General features: G+C 47.5%; 1 protein-coding gene across 5 annotated transcripts; it reads right to left on the bottom strand.

Annotated features, from left to right (window-relative positions):
- Positions 1-349: 349 nt before the first annotated feature.
- Positions 350-21,605, bottom strand: senp6a (SUMO specific peptidase 6a). Of its 5 annotated transcripts, none has more exons than XM_077016355.1 (24): positions 21,463-21,605; positions 19,008-19,101; positions 18,178-18,241; positions 17,232-17,335; positions 16,623-16,772; positions 16,244-16,264; positions 15,788-15,861; positions 14,226-14,323; positions 12,886-13,285; positions 10,448-10,683; positions 10,018-10,164; positions 9,159-9,192; positions 8,151-8,339; positions 7,349-7,539; positions 6,585-6,844; positions 5,994-6,110; positions 5,552-5,674; positions 5,384-5,476; positions 4,848-5,188; positions 4,687-4,763; positions 4,300-4,388; positions 3,434-3,502; positions 2,501-2,651; positions 350-793 (listed from the first exon to the last, which is right to left on the bottom strand). In XM_077016355.1, exons 1-24 carry the CDS (start codon positions 21,491-21,493, stop codon positions 563-565), a joined length of 3,384 nt encoding a protein of 1,127 aa, XP_076872470.1. In that variant the 5' UTR covers positions 21,494-21,605; the 3' UTR covers positions 350-562. The 5 variants fall into 5 exon arrangements, with proteins under 5 accessions (XP_076872470.1, XP_076872471.1, XP_076872474.1 ...); XM_077016356.1 differs by having other exon boundaries at positions 16,244-16,261; XM_077016359.1 differs by having other exon boundaries at positions 19,008-19,091; positions 21,463-21,566.
- Positions 21,606-23,095: the final 1,490 nt, after the last annotated feature.

Genomic DNA, 23,095 nt, shown 5'->3' with positions numbered 1-23,095 from the left:
CTACACGTGGTCACATCATATAAAGGTTCAACAGGCACTGACTAGCAACTGTGTAATGCCATGAGAGAAGTTAGATGTTTATTTTTCCAGACTGTGTTGGGTACTTAACCTACAAACAACAGCAAATTGTTCTTCTACAGTCAGATATCATGGGTTGAAGTATGAATGGAACTGGACATTGAATGGTGAAATGACCACGGTCATGAGCGTTATGAGGTCTTCACGAACATTTCACCCCACCGATGGCGTCAGAGTGAGACGTGAGATGAGATGTCAATTAATGAAGGCAGCAAAACCGACAAAAATAAAACAAAAACCAAACGAAAAAACCTTCCATCGTATGTACACGTTTTATTTAATACAAATTAAAAAGTGTTCTTGTTCTTTTTTTTTCTTTTCTTTTTTTTTTTTTTTAGGAGGGGGGGAACAGAAATACAAGAATTAACGGCGGAGTCGTCCAGCAGCGTACAATCACAGAGGGCCCTGAATGGCTGTCAGTGCCTCGGGAGGCGGGGCCAACAGGACCGTGTCATAGTAAGAGCGTAGCAGCATGGGGCAGAGCTCAAGAGCTGACTGGTGGAATTATGTCAGCTGACTCTAAGGCGTCTCCAATGTCCAAGTCCTCACAGGGGCTGTCGCAAGGGTCCACCTGGCCAGAACCTTCCCTGTCCAGTTGCTGTTGAGACTGAATCTTCAAAATGAGTTCTCTGATCTCATCACGTTTGGTCTTCATCCGTTGCTGGGGAAACCAGTCCAATAAGTTCATGGGGAGATGAAAACTTGGTAGAGGATTCTTTCAAAAATACAAAGAAAAAAAAGAAAAATGTTAGATATTGATATTAGAGACAACAGCACTAAATATCTGAAGTTTAATGAGAAGCAATCTCAATATCTAGTTCTAAATGCAGATATTTTATGTCTAAGAGCAACATATAACCAGTGTTGTATAAAGTATTCGAGACCCATACTTGAGTAAAAGTACAAGTACTCTATCAAAACATTTACTTGAGTAGAAGTTGAAGTGTTCTTTAAAAACTTTACTTAAGTAGAAGTACAGAAGTATTCAGCATTTTTTGTACTTGAGTATTGCAAGTAGTTTAGTCTAAAATTTATTACTCAAGTACTGAAAGTAAAAAGTACAAGTATTGTGTTTTGAATTAATTAAAGAAAGCCATCAAAGTTTGATTATCAATTGTTTTTATATATCACTTACAAATCAAAGATGTCAAAGATCACAAATACAAGTGTTCTGTATGTACTTAAAAAACGGGGGTTAACACTTCGTACACAAAAAACAGATAACCTATGTCCCGCTACGTCGTAGGTTTGACGCAAAAGTACAAATTCACCATAATTTAGCTGAGAAAATGAGGTGTATTTTGGACGTAAAATCCGTCCGTCGGATTCTAAGGGTGAGCTTACTGCCCTGCGTTTACCCCCAATAAATGCCCTTACTCTATAAAAACACTACACTATAAAATGGGCACATGATTAGTCAGCACGTCGCCTTTATTGCCAGCTAATGTTAAGTGAATTCTGCAGCACGCCATGAACATAATTAGGTTAGTTAGCTAAGATATCTAACCTAACTAGTGCTTACTGCGCTCTTCTGCTGTTACCAAACACGGTACCATCTCTTTTAATGAGATAAAAAGTGAATTATTTGGAATAATTTCGAATATATGTGTATTTGTATAAATATGTAAATGAAGCTGAAGGTGCTGGAAAATACTGAAAATGGACCTTCAAAGTGCCGTACAAGTGCATGAATTCCACCTTGTAACTTCCCACGCACAAAAATCGAGAGGTGCACGATCTCGCGACGCGACTGCGCGCGTGGTTAACGCGCATGGGCGGAGCCACCGCGATTGCGTCATTTTTGCCGCGCGGACCCTTGCCGCAGTAACAGCGTGTCAAGTGAACCTAGATTACGAAGCTCAAGTGTTCAGTGAAGGCAGCAGCAGAGTAAACGAGACGCGACCGGAGCATGCGCAGTTTTCATAAGACGGCCTGATCGCTGGACCCGGTGACAGCGCCAGCTAACATGTATATAATTGTAACGAGTAACTATACAGCACGTAAAAAATATATCGGAGTCAAAGTATTAAACTGATGGAAAATATGTAGTGAAGTAAAAGTGGAAGTAGGAGAAAAAAATAATACTCCAGTAAAGTACAGATACAGCATTTTAGTACTTAAGTACAGTAGTGAAGTAGTTCTACTTCGTTACTATACAACTCTGCATATAACCCTGAAAACATGACATACTAAATGAATTATAACGAATGGCTTTCATTCTTAAACTTTTAACTTGTATTGCTTCATCAACCCTGTAAAACAACCCTGAAACACACATTACATCAAGGCCACTCCAAGCTTGTAAGGCAAAGTACTAACCGGTTTACGTCAGCCAATCACATTATTAGATTATTGCATCCTAATGAAGTCAGTGCCGTTTGTGGACCCCACAGTGAACCGTGTCCACACACGATGGCCATACCTCGAAGAAGCTCTCCACGTACTGCAGGACGTAGACGCCACAGTCGCTGAAGTTGTCCTGCTGAGGCACACGTGGGCTCGAACCCTTCATCACGTCTTTCCCAAAACTCCTGGTGCTGCCCTTCCTCACCTCCCACTCTACCTCCAGATACCTGCGCACACACACACACACACACACACACACACACACACACACAACCATACACACATACACACACACACACACACACACGTGAGCGCACACACGTGAGCGCACACACACACACACACACACACACACACACACACACACACACACACACACACACACGTGAGCGCACACACACACACACACACACACACACACACACACGTGAGCACACACACACACACACACGTGAGCACACACACACACACACGTGAGCACACACACACACACACACACACACACACACACACGTGAGCACACACACACACACACACACACGCACACACACACACACGCACACACACACACACGCACACACACACACACGTGAGCGCACACACACGTGAGCGCACACACACGTGAGCGCACACACACGTGAGCGCACACACACACACACACGTGAGCGCACACACACACACACACACACACACACACACACACACACACACACACACACACACACACACACACACGTGAGCGCACACACACACACAAACACACACGGGTCTTCACAGACACTCATGGACAGGCCACAAATACACCAAGTACATTCAGATTGCTTTCCAGCTACACGTCCTAATAAGGAGCCCCATCAACCTAAAGCAGGAGTGACTCACAGCCAAGACGACCAATTACTGCCACAGTGTGAAGCTCCCAATTAAGCCACTCGCTCTGCGAGCTAAATTACACGCTAATTAACAGGCATCAGTTAGAGGAACACCTAAAATGGTGCGAAGCGTCACCTACTCTCGTAATGTCTTCACCACCGACGACCTGGCGGGGCCTCGCAACGAGTCCATGATGAGAATACACGGTCTGAGAGGGAGGAGCAGATCACCACCACAACATAAATGACAACACCATGACACGTTTGGGATTCGCCTAAACATGATTGCTGGGGTTACTGTGGCTGGAACAATGCTGCCTTCTAGTGGAGATAATAAGTATTGCCAGAGTAACTGGGTTTTAAAGGCTTGGCAGCTATAGCGGTGCCAATGGCATTCTATTGTGTCTCATAAATAAGTCACGCACAATTTCTGTTTTTTTATTTTTTTTCAATTTGTGGTCTTCTAAAGACTTTGAAAACATCCAAACGCTGCAACGCTCTGCTCAGTCATGAAATCACTCCGCACGTTTCGAGGAGGCACGTTTCCTCTCATCTGCAGTATCAAGTGTGATAGCTTGATTCAAGATCACATTAGACTACGTAATGTGGAGGGGTTTAGCGGCTCACAGGAGGAGCAGTGAGTGAGGGTTGTGCTTCGAGTTGTAGCAATATTAACTGCAAACATTTTAACTGCTTGTCATCACATGAAATACTTTTTAGGTTGAACTGCAACATAAAATAAACACATTAACATACGATCATACGATCAGGGCTGTTACTTTTTACAATTTTTACTGCATGACTGCGCAGGTGTTTACTGTATTTATTTACTTTTTTAATTGAGGCTGTAATGTATTTACAGTTCACGGGAGTGAGCATTCAGTTACAACTCCACCATCTCCCCGTTTGGTACGAGAGGCACAGTTTTGCTCACGGTCTCGTGGTGGGTGTGTTATGCCCATTTCTGATTGGTAGGTGTGACGTGATGGACGGTGTGGGAGCTCACTGTTTGCAGATGTTTGGTCTGGAGGTCCACTCCAGGCTCTCCGAGAACCCGCCTTCATCTGCAAGAGCTCCGTCATCGCTACACTCATCCTGCGACACGGACAGTGAAATGAACCATCACACACCAGCGAAGAAGGCTGGCTGGGTTCAGTGTTGCACTGTTTAAGTTCTATGGATGGAGCACATTGACTGGTGCAGGGTTCCTCAACGCTCTCCCAGATGCCCTCCAGACTGTTCCACGTTTTTGCTCCTACCTGATGTGTTGGGAACTTGGACAGAGCAAGATGGTGGAAGTGTGTGGTGGCCCTGAGAGATGCTTTGAGGAACAGGGCACCGGAGTACCAACGGTCATTAAAATAATAACACTGGTGGAGAGGCGAGCACTTACTTGAGATGAACTCTGGTCATCTGAAAAGGTGTGAGGATCATCACTGCCATAACACACGCTGATTCGGCGCAAAGCATCTTGAAAAAAACAGATTAAACCCAGATTTAAAAAATCAATCAGCTCCTCATAATTTCAGAACTTCAGACCTTTCCGCAACTCACCTGTGTAACGCTGCTGAACTTTGACCTGTCCGTTGAGCTCACGACCATGGGGGCAAGGGTGTTCTGGGGGCCTTCGGGGGCAGGAAGGCATGTTTGCCGGGCACGTCCTTGACTCACAGAGCCCCTCCCCCTCTGAAGAGAGGTCCCCCTGACTGAAGGTCAGGGGCTCCGTGTGCGGGGAAGGCACCTCCGGGCCTCCATCTCCCATGGCGGAGGAGCTGGGCGGGGCCGAGGCAGGGGCGGAGGCAGGGGCAGAGCCCCGGGGCTGGTACAGAGGGTTGGGCTCCAGGTGAACTCCCTCCAGACCAGGGAAGCAGATCACTGCCAGATACCAGTGGGCTCTGGACAGGGCAGTGGAGAACTTGAGCATCACAACTTAATTTACTCACTTTAATCCCAAACATGTGATGTAGCCATGATGTTTCCTTTGTTAGTACCAACACTACATCTCCATTTAATTAAATCCCCAAACAATTACAGTAGCCACCTAATAAAGAACCATTTACGGGGTCAAAGTGGTTCAAACGATGGCTTACGACTCATTGATGGGTACAAAGATGAAGTCCTTCTGGAAAAGGTCCACGTGCCGCGTCCACGTTTTTACGCGATTGTGCTTCCTCTTCTGTATCCTGGCAGAGTGAGGAAGGACAGTGAGACCTGCGCTCAATTCAGAACGTTCCTCAAGTCACGGGAGAGGAACCTACGGTAGATTAGTGGAGTCTGGTGCGTTCCTCCTCTCTCTCTGGTTCAGCCTCTTGTAGAAGAAAGAGCTGAACACGTGACTTCTGAACGCGTCCTCTTTTCTCAACTTCTCCATAAACAAATACCTGCAGACAGATTCTCACATCAGTTCTCACGTGACCATGATATTTTCACTCTTATACCATGTAAAAGTGCCACGTTCCAACTAAGTGGGCACAAACTAACGTTCTGAAACACCGGGCTTGTGTGGGTTTGACATGCAGCTGCGATGGACCCATGGTAGATTCAAAGTAAATTTATTCACCTCTGTTCACTGTTACCTTAAAACTGAGGCAGATGTTAGCATGACAATATCTAGGAAAGCTATCTTGGCAGTACACCACTAGTTAAAAGATGCCACCCAGGTGTTAAATCTCAGAGCGGAGATTAGAGGACCTCACTAACTTCAAGTAAAAGTCGATAATGACGTCATTGAGAAACTCTCCGTCGTTCAGACAGTGAAGGTCTTCATTCGTCACAGATATTCCACCTTTAGCGGGGGGAGGTGGGTACACAATCAGCCTGAAAAAAGACACACACACACACACACACACACACACACACACACACGTTGTGTACAACGTTTATACTCGATAAAGTCCCATCATCCAACTGGAGATTAAGAAAACAACAGGAATAGTTCTGTATAGTTCAGCAAGCACACCGAGGAATGATGCAACTATCAGTTCATCTTGATAAGAAAATGACTGATGCAACATGTATATGACACGAAAATCGAGAATAGAATCACTTCAGGCTAAAAAAAAGTGTCCCTCGACACAAACCAATGAAAAAGTATCTCCCGATACAAACCAATTAAATTTCTTTAATGAAAGAACTTTAAGGTGAAATGATCTGTGCAATGTCTGGCACGTGTAGGTGTCCCATACACTACTGGTAACCGAACAGCTCGACACGACGTTGTTCACGTTTAAACTGTGTTAGGGTTGTGTGCCTCATCAACATACAACAAACACAGCAGGAGGCAACTCGTACTTGACCACAGGCCCCGTGAACGTGGGGTGCAGCTCCGCCATGTCTTCCTCGTCGTCTTCATCAAAGAACGAGTTGAGATGCGCAGACATCCGCGTTCGGACCGACGTCTCCGCTGGTGCGGCAGGGGTCGCCGTAACCGCGGTCGCTGCCGCCGTGGTAACTGCTGGCGTTGCTGTGGTAACCGAGAGGGATACCGTTGTAGTGGTGACTGACGACGTCACCGTGGTGGATGGAGCTGGCTGGCCTTTTTGTGCTTTTGCCTGTCGGGTGAAGACGTGTCGAGCTCGGTCAGATCCACAAAGGAACGCTACACACTCCAATGACATCAGATCCGTCCTTTCAAATATTTCGGTGCTTAGGTCATAAAAGCCGACTGGGCTCCGCAAACACTACAAGATATTTCTATGAAGTAAACGGCTCCTAATAAATGGGACAGTCAGTGGAGAGTCATGTATGTTTCTAGCCAATGCCATCGTCTCAGATGTTCAGAGTGGGAGGTCTATAAAAACACATCTCCACTGCAGGCTAGTGAAGCCAAGCGTATTTACCCACAGGCTTTAAATCTGACACAATATCCGACGTGAATACCAAACCCCCTCCCACACAAAGCATCACAGAATGATGACTAGATCAGACCACCTACTTTTGACAGCTGCCCAACCACTTGTTAAGCTTCTTAAAGGGGACGAAAACCATGTGTTCTAGGTGTTTAAAACAAGTCCATATCTGAAGAAAAACGGCTACTCCCGTAACAGGAAACACACCTTCTCCTTCTCTTTTGAGGCTTTGTTATACTGGACCAGTCGGACGTTGGCCTCGTCGAACGAAAGGCGGGCAGGGAAGCCGGAGATGTTGTTGTTTCGGCCGATCTCCACCAGGATGTCCTCCAAAATCACCTGCTCCTGCATCGACAGGCCGTTCTCAAAGATCAACACTATGTACTTCTCGTCGAGATCTGGAGGAGGAGGAGAGGGTAATAAATACCTTCACATCTTCTCATTAATGACAGCAGCTCATTCAACAAGCAAAATGCCACAGTGCGCAGTGTCATGTCGTATTTACACGGTGTGTGGAGCGGATGCCCCTGGTCTGTGCTGGGCACTAGGGGTGTGTTTAAAAAATCGATTTTTCAATTAAGATCGATCTTCATTTGAATGATTCGATATCGATTTATTAAACCTGAGATCGATCTTTAGAAATGGCTAATTTTCCCCGCATATGCGTACCATTTTAACGTCTCACATTTTATATCGCGTGACGTGCTTTAATTCCACCTTGTTTAGGTTTATGAACCTTGCAAACATGACTTTGTTCATTACGCTGAAGCGCAGTACGTGCAAAGTTTCAAAACTGGAGAGGTGCACGACCTCGCGAAGCAACAGGGCACTGGCGGAGCCACCGCGATTACGTCGATTACGTCTCGATGGTTAGTAACAGGGTTATATCAGGTGTGTGAGTGTGGTGAAACTTCCAAGCTCAACTGGACTCCAGCATCCCAGACAGGCCTGTTCCACCTCACCAGGCCCGGACACGGTCGTCCGGGCCACACGGGGGCGCTGTACTCACTGTTGCCGCTGCAGTCGTACCACAGGTCGGCGCCCTCCTGCGACATCTGTAGCTGGGCACGCAGACGGCTGCACTCGTCGGGGCTGGTCTGGAAGAAGAGCACGGGCAGCTTCCGCACGCTGCACCACTCGCAGCTGGTCAGCTCAGACGAACGCAGACGCACCTTCTCCAGAACGTCCACCTCCTGGCCTGCAACACGGGCAAGAGCGTCAGGGAGAGGACCTCTCAACACCTGGGAGAGGACCCGCCCCCTCAGGGCTGCCAAACACCTGGGAGCACCCGCCCCCTCAGAGCTGGGCCACTAAACACCTGGGAGAGGACCCGCCCCCTCAGAGCCGGGCCGCTAAACACCTGGGAGAGGACCCGCCCCCTCAGAGCCGGGCCGCTAAACACCTGGGAGAGGACCCGCCCCCTCAGGGCTGGGCCGCTAAACACCTGGGAGAGGACCCGCCCCCTCAGGGCAGGGCCGCCAAACACCTGGGAGAGGACCCGCCCCCTCAGGGCAGGGCCGCTAAACACCTGGGAGAGGACCCGCCCCCTCAGAGCCAGGCCGCTAAACACCTGGGAGAGGACCCGCCCCCTCAGGGCAGGGCCGCTAAACACCTGGGAGAGGACCCGCCCCCTCAGGGCAGGGCCACTAAACACCTGGGAGAGGACCCGCCCCCTCAGGGCCAGGCCGCTAAACACCTGGGAGAGGACCCGCCCCTTCAGGGCCAGGCCGCTAAACACCTGGGAGAGGACCCGCCCCTTCAGAGCCGGGCCGCTAAACACCTGGGAGAGGACCCGCCCCTTCAGAGCCGGGCCGCTAAACACCTGGGAGAGGACCCGCCCCCTCAAAGCCAGTAGCAACACAGGCCGCTGAAACGGCCACGTTTAAGGACCTTTAAGGTATTTTTTTTATATACCAGTGAAAGGGACAGAGGGCAATTATTCCAAACTTTGGTGTTAGGCTGCCGAGTGGACAGATTCTGCTATAATGATTTTCTGTAACCGAGGGATGTCACTTACCTTCTGTCTCAAGCTGTATGTATTCCACAGTAAACTAAAAATAGAAAAAAACAGAAATATGATACACTACATCACATTTGTAAAATGTGTAAGAACAGTAATGAGCGTGATAATGAGCGTGATAATGAATGTGGTTATAAACACCGCTGCGCATTTGCTCTGCACGGGTGGAGAGTCCTCGGAGCGAACCGAGATATTCCAGATGTCTCAGGCCTGTTCTGACAAATCTCGCTCGCATGGCCTATTAACTGATCAAATCTGACAAAGTGCTGTGAGTGGGAGCTGAATGGTGATCAAAGCAATTGGCTTTGTCAACAAAATCACGCAGGCCTATGATGTTTATTAGATTTTTAGCAAAACAGGCAGATGTGCTAAGCATGTGTTGGCGGGAGCCGACACAGTAATGGTCATATCACCATAATGGCTTCAGGCCTTACCCAATGTTTTCCATATGTTTTAGCATCAAATATAGACAAGAATACTGTTACGGTTATTATATTATGCAATACCTTATAATACAGCAAAACCTTCACGTTTATAGCATGACTCCACAAAATTAGGTACATCAAACAACCTGGGGTGGGTTTCCCGAAACGTTCATAGCGCCAAGTACTTCGTAACCTCATATGAAACGTACGAGGTTAAGAAGTACTTAGCACTACGAATGTTTCGGGAAACCCACCCAAGGAAACTCAGCGATTACAAGGTGCTTTCGATTATTAATGAACTCCAGTTATACACATCAAACCCGTAGTGCTAAAACTGAGAGTCCGCAGACTCCCAACCCGCAAGCAGCAGATGCAGCAGGAGCATAGAAGGAAAGGGAGGAGCCAGAGGGTGGCAGGAGGCGGAGCCTCACGATGACTGGCTTGGTGACCATCCTGCGCAGGGTCCCGATGCGTACGCTCCTGCACTCCAGGATAATGCTCTCCAGTTTCTGGGACTGCGCCGCACACACTTTACGCTTCTTCAACCCGGACGTGTCCTCACACAGCGTGTTGCCGAACTGTGGGGACACACACCAAACACACACTCAGGAAGCGCAGGGCGATCCGTCTGGGGAGGGCAGGCGGCTAGATCGACAGAGACTGGATTTTATGACGGGATATTCCCAGATGGTCACTGCAGTGCAGTTTTTGGTGCTATAAAAGACCTACATTGGTTCAAGAAGGACTCGTCAATTATGTGATGTGCCCGTTCAAACACGGCTGAGCAAGAATTGTTCATGAACCCTAGAACCAGCGAACCATCGGACCCCTAGAACCAGGAAGCAAGGATCAGGCCCTTACGGGATCTTTCATGCGGTTCCTCCTGGGAGTTACGTTGCGGTGGTCCACGTCCGTGAAGAAATCGCACAAATGCTCCTCGTGTTCCACGGCCCCTTTGACGGCCGCCTCCACTCGGCCACTAGAGGGCGCCGGAGAGGAGTGGGCGGAGTCAGCGGGTCGAGGGGAGACGCTGTCCAGGCGGTTCACGCTGCCCGTGCTGGCGTTGTCCGCCTCCTCGTCGTCGCTGGACAGGACGACTGCAGCAGCACATAAGCAGTGAGGTCCGTTAATGTGCAAATCAAACCCGTCAAGCTGGCTACACACATTAAAAGGGTGAGACCTGCACATAAGCCGTGATGCTCAGATCACCACATGTCCATATGTCATTTCTTTACCCAGAGCAACAGGGAACAGCTTTATAGCTGAAACAAAACTCACCAAACACGAGTTTGTCAAGCAACAGTTCGAACTAGGGCTGCCATGTTTAGTCGACTAGGGGTGTATTCAACTAAGGATTTTCATAGTCGAATCTGATTCGTCAGCTTTTCCCTTTAGTCGACTAATAGTCGAATCGGGTTTATTTATTTTTTTTTTATTTAGAGCATCTTAAACGGGATCCCGTTCTCATTCAGGACTTTTTTCCTCTTCAAAGTAAAAACCTAAAACACTCAGATAAATGAATAAATACGGTAGGTTGGCTTTATTCAGCTTTTATTTATTTACTTACTTATTTTTTATGAAACGTGCAAAATGTCAAAAATATTTTAAATAAAATATGCCTGCCTGAAAATATAAAAAAAATTGACACACAACAGCAAAAAACTATAAGGAAAGGTTCAAATAACGGTGTTTAAAAGCAAACAACAAAACATGTTTATAGGTTTACTTGCCGAGACGCACCGCGAGAGACGAGATGACACGACCCAAACGACTGAACTGGATTTTTTTCGCCTTACGCGTTTTAAATGGTATGCCATGTTGGTTGTTGTCGTGCGAAATGAAAGACGTTGATGACATAACTTGCACTTTACTCATCTTTATCTTTTTCAAAATACTTTTGAAGTTTTTTAGAAGCCATTATAATCTCGGTAGATGCTGCGTATTCTGCGTGTTCAGCTCTGCTCGTTTGGATTGTGCAACTGCAGGGTGTGATTTGTTAATGTGTAGTAAGGAAGATGCCTATTGTTAATGAGCAAACACCATTTTTAAATATTTATTAACAGAAATTAGGATGAATTTATTTGACAAAAGGCTATATATAACGAAAACAAAGACATTTCATGTAACAACTAATGCTTAGCTGCATCCTTGGGCACCTTCACGCAGTTAGAATGGTACATTCGACTATGACGTTCATAGTCGACTAGGGGGTATAGTCAGTCGAATCAGCGACTATTGCAGGTCACCCCTAATGTAGACTACTAAAATAGTCGACGACTCATTTAATAGTCGATGCGTCATTTTTTTTCCTCTCTCTCTCTTCAAACTGCTGCAGCAGTTTCCACTGCTGCGTCTGCCTTTCTGTCCTTGACGCACATGCGCAGTAGTGGAAACCGGGGTAGACAGTGGACGACATCCCAGGACGTTATACAGACTGGTATCATGGCCACCCGGCTACGGGACTCAAAAGTGCGGGATCATTTTCCGTAGTCAGGTTCCGAAAGGCGTGCAATATCTGCAAGGCAGAACTTTCCTTCCACGGCAGCACAAACGCGATGCACGAGCACCTGAAGCATGTTGTGGCTGATTGTGACAATGATGAAGAGGGACCATCTCTGTCATCTCTGTAATCTAAATTGCTAGTTAGCTGCTAAAGTTAGCATAAATAGAGCGTTAACTTAGTACTTACTTATCGTGGTAGCTGTAAAAGTCAACATTAGTGATGGCGATTTGTTTAATTAGCCTTAGCACGCATTTGTCTGTTTTCTGTAACGTCAGTGAGACCAAAACTTTATTTTTGTGAATAATTCTTTAGTTTCAGGTACCTATCTAATTTGATTTAAATGTAGCTAAGTTTGATGCCAGAGACAAATGAAAGAAAGAAAAACCTAAAAAAAAAAAATTCTTTATTATAATGTATTTATTTTTGCATTGTTTAAGCCAGTGCCTTATACTTATTTTAATAATTGTTTGTTGCAACAAGCTGCATATTTTATTAAAGGTTTAATGAACTATGATCTTAATTGTTTTTACTTTTAGTTAGCATATAGCTGAAATCTAATGATGGTTATATAATAGCAGTTGCATTCTAGTGCAGTAAGCTGTTTTATAGTCAATTAACGCACAACCCAATTAGTTGACTAATCATAAAAATGAATCGGCGATTAGTCGACTATAAAAATAAATATAGTCAAATATAAAAATCATTTGTGGCAGCCCTAGTTCGAACAGAAAACCCGTACGTTCAGGGCTCAGGACATGCGGATGCCGGGAACCGCAGGCACCCCAGATGTACTCACTGGGGTCGTTGAGGTCATGTTTGGAGGCAGATCGCTTCTTGCCCGTGGTCACCTTGGCGACGTACGTGTTGGCGTTGCCGGTGGCGGCGCAAAGCCGGCCGTTGTGCGGCAGAAGCAGGTTGCCCCTGGTGATGCGCGCGGGCGGGTTCATGACCACGTCCACCTGGGCGGAGCGCCCTCCGGTGGCCGGGCCGTAGAAGCCCTTGCCGAGCTGGGAGGCGGGCGGGCTGGGTGAAGGCTGCGAGCGGAGGGGGGGGCGCGGGGTTGGCGAGGTCGTGACGGCGGGGTGGAGCTCGTCCTCTGCAGACAGGGGACTGCCACAGTGTTCACACTTCACGTGGTCTTCACTCTGCTGACCACATTTACCGCACACGGTGAAGTACTCGTCCGGCTGCAACGGCTGGGAGAGGGAGAGAGCGTGTATGAGAGACTGACTGTGTGTGTGTGTGTGTGTGTGTGTGTGTGTGTGTGTGAGCGTAAGAGCATGCCACAGAGGGAACTCAAAGAGTGCACCTTGACTGCTCAGTGGAGGTCAGTGACATTAACATTATTTACAGTCGAATTTAGCTCAACTGGCTGGAACAGGTGGCACCGGTAAGCGGTGGACGTTCAGGACTGGGAAGGAAAAGGCCAGCATGTTACTACAGCTGCCTGGATTTTCAAATTAGCTCGAGCAAGAAGGTCAAATCATTCTGTGACCAGCTGAGTCCCACAAAAAAAACAAAAAAAGAAGGCAACACAGCAGGTTCCATCTGCCTCAGCAGGGCTGTGGACCGGGCCGGCCAGGCTCACCGTGGTGAACAGGACCCAACAGGCTGTGGACCGGGCCGGCCAGGCTCACCGTGGTGAACAGGACCCAACAGGCTGTGGACCGGGCCGGCCAGGCTCACCGTGGTGAACAGGACCCAACAGGCTGTGGACCGGGCCGGCCAGGCTCACCGTGGTGAACAGGACCCAACAGGCTGTGGACCGGGCCGGCCAGGCTCACCGTGGTGAACAGGACCCAACAGGCTGTGGACCGGGCCGGCCAGGCTCACCGTGGTGAACAGGACCCAACAGGCTGTGTGGTGCCTTTCGAGGGTCTGTGCTGACTTCCTCAGTTTTCACACACACACACACACACACACACACACACACACACACTCTCTCTCTCTGTGTGCACGCCTGTGTCTGACCAGAAACAGCAACAGATGTTCGCGTATAACAGCTTGTGTCGATGAGGCAGAAGAAGTGATTTGTGTCGGTGAAATAAAACGTCTGAACGTCTCACAGCTACGAAGCACCGAAGTGACGGAGGTCCGCATGCTGCCCGAGAATCGGGCGTCTTTAACGGTTCTCACCTCAACCGTGGGGCCGGCCACCGGAGCAGAACCCACGCCCTCCAACACGGGCCGCCGCTTCGACTGCACGCGCCTCTTGATGTTGAGATTCTCCGAGTCTGGGGGACACGTAAGACATGGGTGTGAGAGACATGGCCGGGAGTGCGTCCCTTCCGCTACAGCCACGGCGCCGTCTCGCGGGTCCTCGCGGCCTGCCGGCCCGGCGGAGAGATGTGTGCCCGCAGACCAGCAACTGTAGTCTGCCGTTCGTTCCGCATTTTGTGTGCGAGTGCAGGCTGCTGGCTAACTCCTAGCCACAAAGCTACGCCACATGGCCTGTCACGACATCAGAATATTAAGTAGCCTCTAGTGTCTCCCGGACCACGGCAGGAAAGAGAAGCATTTCCCTAGCTCAAGGTCTGCTGCCGCGCGTCCTCCGGTCCGATCGCCTCGCAGCTCTCCACGCCTCGAGATGATTATTCCTCCTCTAACATTATCTGCACAATTAAACTTGTATATAATATACCTTTGGCACTGCCCGAAAAAAACAGAATTTCACCGATTATGTAATTGGTTCGTTTTTGTCAAAATATTCCTGAAATGCATCTAACGTGACCATGAAACACTGGAGGATTTAAGCCCTTCGGAACTGGTAGAACTCACTGGTTGTTGGGGTTACTTTACTGGGTGTTTACGTCATTACGTCATTACCTATTCTGTTCAGACATTGCCACAGCAACAGGACATATCTTCTGAAATCCTCTTTCCTGAGCACCGAGACTACGTCTCTTTTTCCCGTCTCTAGCCTTCTCTCTGTCCCTTCACAGCAGACACACCGATTAATCAGAGGCCAGCAATCCCCTCTGGCGTGCGCACACACACACACACACAGAGGGCTTTGCCTTAATGAGCGGGCAGGCGCACGCACACACACACTGTATGCTATCTTGGACAGCGTGCAACCATGATACACTCTGTTCCTTCCCCTGAGCTCTCAGTCAAGCTCCAGCACGCCCCAGCACAGCCAACACGCCGTTCCCATTAAACAGAGCCGGGCCGAGCGAGGGGGGCGCGGGGGGAGCCAGCCAGCACCTGCAGGCAGAACCAGGCCACACTAATGGATGTGCAGAGAAGGGGCCATTTTACGATGCTTCGAGGCCAGTTCTGCTGTCTCGCCAGTAATGTCTGAGGTTATGATTTAGCTTGGGGACTGATCTTGCAGCATAAAGGGACTACTACACCCACCACGGAGGAAAAGGGTTAACTGCCAAACACCACCATCCTTCGACACGTCAGTGTGGACCCAACACCACCACCTTAGAACGCCACCGCCAACAGAGATGCCCCCCCCCCACCCCTCCCGAACTGCGAAATCAAATACCCAGGAAACTCTCCACCCACACAAAACCCTGACGTAGCTACAGACCTTTGCTGCAGGGCCTGGAACGGCAGAGACTAGCCAACGCTCCATCCGGTCCCCAGCATATGAGCTCAGTAACCTGAACGCGCCCCCAGAAGAACCCTTCCAAAAGACATTATGCAAAAAAAAGAAAGAATAAAAGCCGTGGACCACGGAGGCTTACCAGAGATCTCTGGACAGGTGAGAATAATGTTGTCTAGCTCTACTCTTTGGATAGGCTGGGTCATGAAGTCAGGCCTGCATGATGAAAGAAGCATATGCATAAAAGTATACGCATAAAACACACACACACACACACACAATACTTAAATGCTTAAACTCCAATTTAATTCAAAATCAACACCAACATACTACAGTCTACAATGCTGGAACAGAAGCAAACAGATGCCATGACAGGCTGCCCATAGCATGTTGCTAAGAGATGCTGGCCGCCAGGCCCGTGATGACCCTACGCAGAAGTGCAGTAAAAGCGTCCCGGAGGACTTTCACACAGCCACGACAGGCCAGCTCAGCAAACTCCAGCAGCCACGCGTGAACGACTGGGTTAGCAAAAGCCACAGCACAGTTACTGCACGCCAGGGGTTAGGCCACACAAACCTTACCCCATTCTGTGTCTTACCTTTCTTTCAAGTCAAGGCTGCTTTGAAAAGAACATAAATAAATGAAAGTCAGTGTAACGTTCAAGGATTTCTTGGTGAACTGAGGGCAGTGTTTTTCAGTAGATCAGCCCAAACAGAAGAGACGCACATCACAGTCCTGACACAAACACTACGTCTACAGCTCCTGTCCTGTAGTTACAGGCACATCCCGAGACAGGATGCACACGCTGTTTTACATACATGTACTCATCCCTGAGAATGGATTCTTTTGTCTTTTTCCTCGCACTACAATTTCTCACAGGTAAAGACGATTTGCTGACGCCCCAAAGCCTTCGATGTGATTTAGCGGCCGCGGATGTAGAGGAGGGGGGGGGGGGGGGGGGGGGGGGGGGGTGTTACCTTTGAACTGGCTTCCTGACAGTACTGGGAAGATGAGTGTGCTGAAACAGTCTGCCTTGAACCACCACGCCTTGAGAGCTCCCCTGGCTCACGATTAAATAATTGGTTCTGTTGGGAAGCGGTGAGACGGCCATCGAGTGCGGAGCGTCACTGTAACAGAGGCCGGCGGCCATGGCGTCAGTTCGGAGCTCTTCACCCACACAAACGGGGGATTTACCGAGGATCTTTTTAGTCCACATAAGGCACCAACGTAATTCAACATTCACAACCGGCACCAGATTTTAACGAGTGTCTTTATGTGAGGTCATGAAACAGGGAAGACACGACTAGACAAACTGTTGTGTGCCATCAATAAACACAAACAATCATCACACGGTTGTGTTAAATAGTGAACATGCATTCCATTACTGTACTTCAATAACAATACTCCAGAACAGGCTGTATCTACATATCTATTAATCTAGACACACACTTCAGTCAAGTCTAAGAAGAAGTTTGTTCCATGGCTGTAAGCGAGCCTATTTTAGGGAGCCAGCTGCAGTTATAGTACTTGGCCATGTTGTTAAACTACAGTTGGGCCCCTCCGTCTGCAGCAGGACGGCCTTCTACCTGGACTTGCTGCTCCCCACTCTGCTGAGGGGCTTGAAATGATTCGTCCTCCGTTCATAAGTCTTCACAGGCTCCAGAGGGCCAAAGTGTCTCAGAGGAGGAGCCTGAGAGAGAGAGAGAGAGAGAGAGAGAGAGAGAGAGAGAGAGAGAGAGAGAGAGAGAGAAACAAAGCAAACTCAGATTTTGTGCTGAATGCACTCATTCAGCTGGCAGAGTGCTAAACCACAGGGGGGTATGCACCTACATAGCTGACAGGCTCTATAACATCATTTCTGTTGTCTTCCTCCCTCTAAGCTTAAAAAAAAACAGGTGTAACACAACAACCTTGAATGTTTACACAACATTAAATACATCTAGGCAAGGCAAATCAAATTTATGTGTACAGCACTTTTCATACACAGAGGCAAGTTAAAGTGCTTATGGAAACAGGTTTAAATATCAATCGCTTTGTGTGTACCATCGTAATGGATTAAAGGTTTAACAGCCTCAAATGTGTACTACGAGCTTACGAAGAACTTCGAAATGTTCCAATAACTTGAGAGATCAGCCCTCTAAATGACCGTGCTTTGGGTGACAAAAACCAGAAGAGTCCTCATGGCAACAGGACAGTCTCCAGCCACAGTGGGTAGATATGGTGGCAAATGCAAAGATGCAAAAATGTGGACAGATAGTCAGTCAACTTCAGTCCCAGAGTAGTAGACAGAGGGGGGGGGGGGGGGGGGAGAAGAAAGAGAGAGAGACAGGGATGGAGGCAGAGAGAGACAGAAAGAAGAGGGAAAATGAAAGAAAGAAAGAACAAGAAAGAAAAAAGAGAGGTTTGGGGGTGCAAGGCGTGCATGTGATTGTGTGTGTGTGTGTGTGTGTGTGTGTGTGTGTGTGTGTGTGTGTGTGTGTGTGTGTGTGTGTGTGTGTGTGTGTGTGCGCGTGTGATTGAGAGCGCGTGTACCTTCATCCCTTCGGGCGAAAGCTCCTGTCGACCACCCACTTGATCCATGGTCAGAAGGGAGGTGCTGTGGGCCAAACAGAGGCAGACATGAGGGGCACCGCCCACACAGGCGCCGGCTGACTGCCAGCGTGAAGAGGGGGGGGGGGGGGCCAACAGGGGCAGGGTGTGTCTGCCTGAGGGGCAGCAGGCAGCTGGGATGGCGGACGGGGAGGGGCTCTCTGGGCAGGGGCTCCACCGTGGACACACTTTCCCTCAGAGGACCCTATATCTGAACATCGCCGCAGAGATCGGCACGGGGTGGTAAAATCATTCAAGTCTTTCACTTGAAATGGATCTGCCTACAAACCTGAACAGCACCAAGCTCGGTCCAATACTCAAAACCTTAGAAATGAATTTAGTATAGCGCAGATATACAGGGCCTCTTTTTTCCACATGTAAATGAAAGACCTTAACAAGACAAACAGCGTTTACTTCTGGCAATGGCGTTGGGGTCTCTGGCTAATGGTGATTCTGAATCTCACCTGCTATTTGAGCTGGGGTTACTACAGGCTCCTGCAGTACTGCGTTTCTCGATATTTCTGAAGGGCTCGCGTTACTGGAGCGTCCGTGATGCTTCAGTCTCCCGATGGGAGCGTTTAGATCATCTGGACCGTTACCCGAGATATGGCGACTCTGGAGGTGAGCAGCTCACTCACCTTACAGCCCCCTTGGGGGGGGGGGGGTGTGTGTGTGTAATGGTCTTGTTAAGGGGGAGGAGCCAAAAAAACAAAGGAGGAGGGGCCAAGAGTGAAAGCGGCCCGAGAAGGGATGAGCTCTGGGGAAGTGCTTACTCGTTCCTCCTCTGCTCTTCACGGTCATCAGGGAGAGAGAAACTCCAGCTCTGCTTGAACCCGCCATCTCTTCTGGCCTCTGATCTATCGAGAGCTTAGACAGATACAGGGAAAGGGCGATACAAAACAAATAAACAAAAAGCACACACTCCATATTGTACAGGAGCACAGACGCGGCCACACACAGCAGGTGAACTCCGCTCCCTGCAGCGTGTTCTGTATAGAAACACACTTGTGACACGGCAGATGCATTTTAATAAAAACACAACACCCAGGGTAGTATCATATGTTGTCTTCTTCCTCTCACTACGTTTGTGGTCTCTTTTACACCTTTCTACTATGTCACAACCTAAACACTTGGAAGATCTGTATTGCTGGTATTCTTTCACACAGCAACGTTTGAATGAAGCCACAGAACACAACAGAGAGTTCAGAAGTCTGATGTGGATAACGAAATACATGTTTTTGCTCATACAAACCAAAGCATGCTTTGGAAAATGCAGGTTCCTAATCTGGTCCCAGTGCCCTTGTATTAGGCTAATGTTTTGGACCCGAGAGCTTTCATGATAGTGGTATGATTACCTGGTCCAGTTATAGGCCAAGTGTAGCTAGTTAACTCTAGGTTCTGAACCCAAATGTAATCCTAATATAGCCCTTGACCACCGTGTTGGTTCAGTGAGGTCCAATACAGATTAACTGCAAACCTGTACTTGTAGACACGCGTTAACCATCTGATGTGAGATGTCTGAATGAATCTCATTCTGCCAGGTTGACTATTTTATGATGATGTATGTCTCCAATAGACCGGATACTTGGGCTACTTGACAAGTAAACGGTGATCTCGGATCCTAATAAAGAGACTATTGCAATACCAATCTCCATCTTTCCCTCATAATACATATAACAGTGACTGTAACCATAAAGACTGGAGCAAAATATGCTGTTGATATAGTGATGCACTAATACTGCGTGACCCCACAATTATTTTCAAAGCATCCAAATTGTGTACCGTTTAATTTGATTCTATAACGTTTATATTCAGCAAATGAATACTAGGGAAAACTGATGAGAAGGGGCAAATAACTAATGAAGCACTGCTACAGTGGATTGCCCCAATTTGAACCTTAGACCACCCGTATTTTTGAACACTGGCTATGAGGAAAAAAAACATCAAGTTAGAAAACTGCTCTCTCAGTAAGAACTGGGACTTGGTAACGTTTTAGACCATGAACAACACACACACACACACACACATTTGATGCCCCACCAGGGGATGGCCAGCTAGCTATGTGCCTAATCCCACTGGACTAGACGCAGTTTTCTTCAGATTAATAAAAATAAATGAACCCAAATGCCACATTACACACCTCTTGTTGACCCGAGTGCGACAGCTGGGCCAATCAGTACACAAATACCGGACCGCACACCAACAATACTCCGGATTTGTGAGGAGATTAAAATGATGTTGGGCTGAAATCTGGACACGCGTTAAAGCCAGAGCAGCTGACTAAAGCAGCGAGCATCAATACAGCCGGTTAGATAACGGGGATAATCGTGTGGCAGACCCACATCTCCGTCCACACCAACTCGAACTGCAGCTCCGTTACACATTTTAAAGAAAACGCGGCCCAGAAAACGAGACAGCGCCGAACCGAGGTGCCAAACGGCCACACAAGGGTGCAGACAACGCTGCAGCCGGCCAGCCACAGAGCTGCTGGGCTCCGTTAATAAATGCCACAGTGAAAACTGCACAACCACGACACACAATAAGATATATCCGACACTTACGTACTTCACGTTTATGGTGTTTCAGCCCGTTTTACGTGTTCGTGGTGAGCGCTGCACACCGAGGCCCGCTAGGCTAGGCTAGGCCAGGCTAGGCTAACACAGTCGTTGGCAGTTATGTCGCCGCGAACCAGCCCGAAAATTAACAAGCCCCTCTTGGGTCAATATGATACGTCCGTGAACCCGAATTATCGTAAAAAAAATAAAATTTTGGTTGACACATAACGCCAGTCGTGCGGCTTTCCGCCAAACACTCAGGAAACCCCACAGGGGCGCCAGCGACACGGTCTGCTCGGCTAGGCTAGCTGCGTTAGCCTGAACGTCGTGTTAACCCCGTGATATATATATATCCGCTTTTTTGTACATTTCACACCGCCGGTGATATTAGGTATTTAATGTTTGAAGATCTCGTCGATGCACTTTTGCGTTCCCAGTCAAAAGGCCAAAACGCAAAATAAAATCAACAGCCACCCCGCTGACTAGCTAAGCTAAGCTAAGCTACGCTAGCGTCAGTTGCGCGCGAGCCACTAGCACGAGACGAACAATCCCGACGTCGGTCAGGAATGAATCGTGTTTATTTAAAAAAAACGGCGCAGTAAATGTCACTAACGGGCCGTGTGCGGCATATTTGGACCAGACGCAGTTAGTTTTACACCCAGTGACCACTGACCTTCAATAAAAACGCTCTTCTTGTGGGCCATGTTTACTCCATGTTGTCATGGGTTGAGGGTGTTGGTGTGGGCGCTGCGGCGCTGCTGAGACCTGGCGACCCGACGGCAGGGACGCGGCCGCCGTGGCACTATTTCAAGACAAGTGTCAGCGCCCTGCACACTTACTGTGATGATCATTGAATATATATTATAATAAACTGGCTACTTTATGCATGTGGATAGTTTGGGAATAGTTGCATTGAATGTGCTCGAGTGAAACTTCAATATTGGCTTCAAACATGTGTAGTCTAGTTATATTTGTGCTATATATATATTGATATAATTGTGAAAATTGCCATTTCTTCTTCATTTATACCCGGAATATAAACTGTAGACTAATGCTTTAATAACATAGTTATATCTTAGGAAATACCGCAACCTCTTTAGCCTACAATGTGTCAGAGATTTGGTATGACATATTTAAAACACAAAGGAATTCATTCAGGCACTGTACTAGTTGTTAAAGTTAATTTGGATATGTGATCTATTTTGGCCTAATAGCCCATCATAACCGCGGGGTCTCTGTTTACCACTACTGTAGACCAAACTCGTATAGCCTGCAATAAAGCTTTATTTCAATAGGTGGCCCTAGAGGCTCGAGAGTCATTTTACTCAGCCCACGGAGTTTTACCGACAATTTGTGCAGTAGACCAAAAACCAGAATTTATTTATTTACAGGTTTTTAATGTAACATAGACTGTGATCATTACACACCAGAACCATAGAAACAAAATTAATGACTGCTTGTATAAGCTTATGTCTTGCTCCCCCAAGAGCGTTACTAGAAGAAATAAAGAATAGCTACACCCTCTCCAAGATCCTCCACAGACAATATTAATTATTAGTTCATTATCTCATGCTTTGGTAATGCCTTAGACTTATGGACACCAACTTGCCTTATACTGGCCTTATTGTCATGTTATGAAAGCTCTAATACCCTGTCAACATTGGAACACAACCTGTTCTTACCTTACACAGAATTTGGACATTGGATACGGTATTAGCTCATAAAGTATGTGTTTTCTGATCCTGCGTACGTGTACTGCATGTGCAGACTCGGTGTTCTGAACCATCAACAGGAGAATGAGGAGAATTCACCTCAGTGGAGTTTAACTGAAATAACCATCTTCTCTCTTTTTTTTTTTTTTTAATGGCCCACCTCCAACCCCCCCCCCCCCCCCATCTTTGGAGGACAACTTTGTTTTTACGTACAGTTCAAATGACAATTATAACAATTATAATGACAATTTTAACAATTATAACAATATGCAAAGTGATAATTATTGGGGTTAGGTGGACCAAGAAAAGAGGGGGAGAGAAAGAATAAAAAGGGAAAAGACAGAAGGGCAGGGGAAAAAATATATTATATATAAATAAAAATAAATAAATAAATAAAAAACACAACCAGCTCGAATGACCACAGCAAAGTAAAGCAGAAAGTGTACCCAAGACATATAGCACAAATGACTGTGATGTATGTGTATGTGTGAGTGTGTGTTTATGTGTAACCTAGTAGTGTAACATAGGATAAATGTACAGAATGTACTTACCAGCAAGAGTAGAAAGCTGCGACAACAGGGCCACACTTCCCAG

The sequence above is a fragment of the Brachyhypopomus gauderio genome, chromosome 9, assembly GCF_052324685.1.
Source record: "Brachyhypopomus gauderio isolate BG-103 chromosome 9, BGAUD_0.2, whole genome shotgun sequence".
Classification (NCBI taxonomy): Eukaryota; Metazoa; Chordata; class Actinopteri; order Gymnotiformes; family Hypopomidae; genus Brachyhypopomus; species Brachyhypopomus gauderio.
This window is presented reverse-complemented; position numbering and strand designations above follow the sequence as displayed.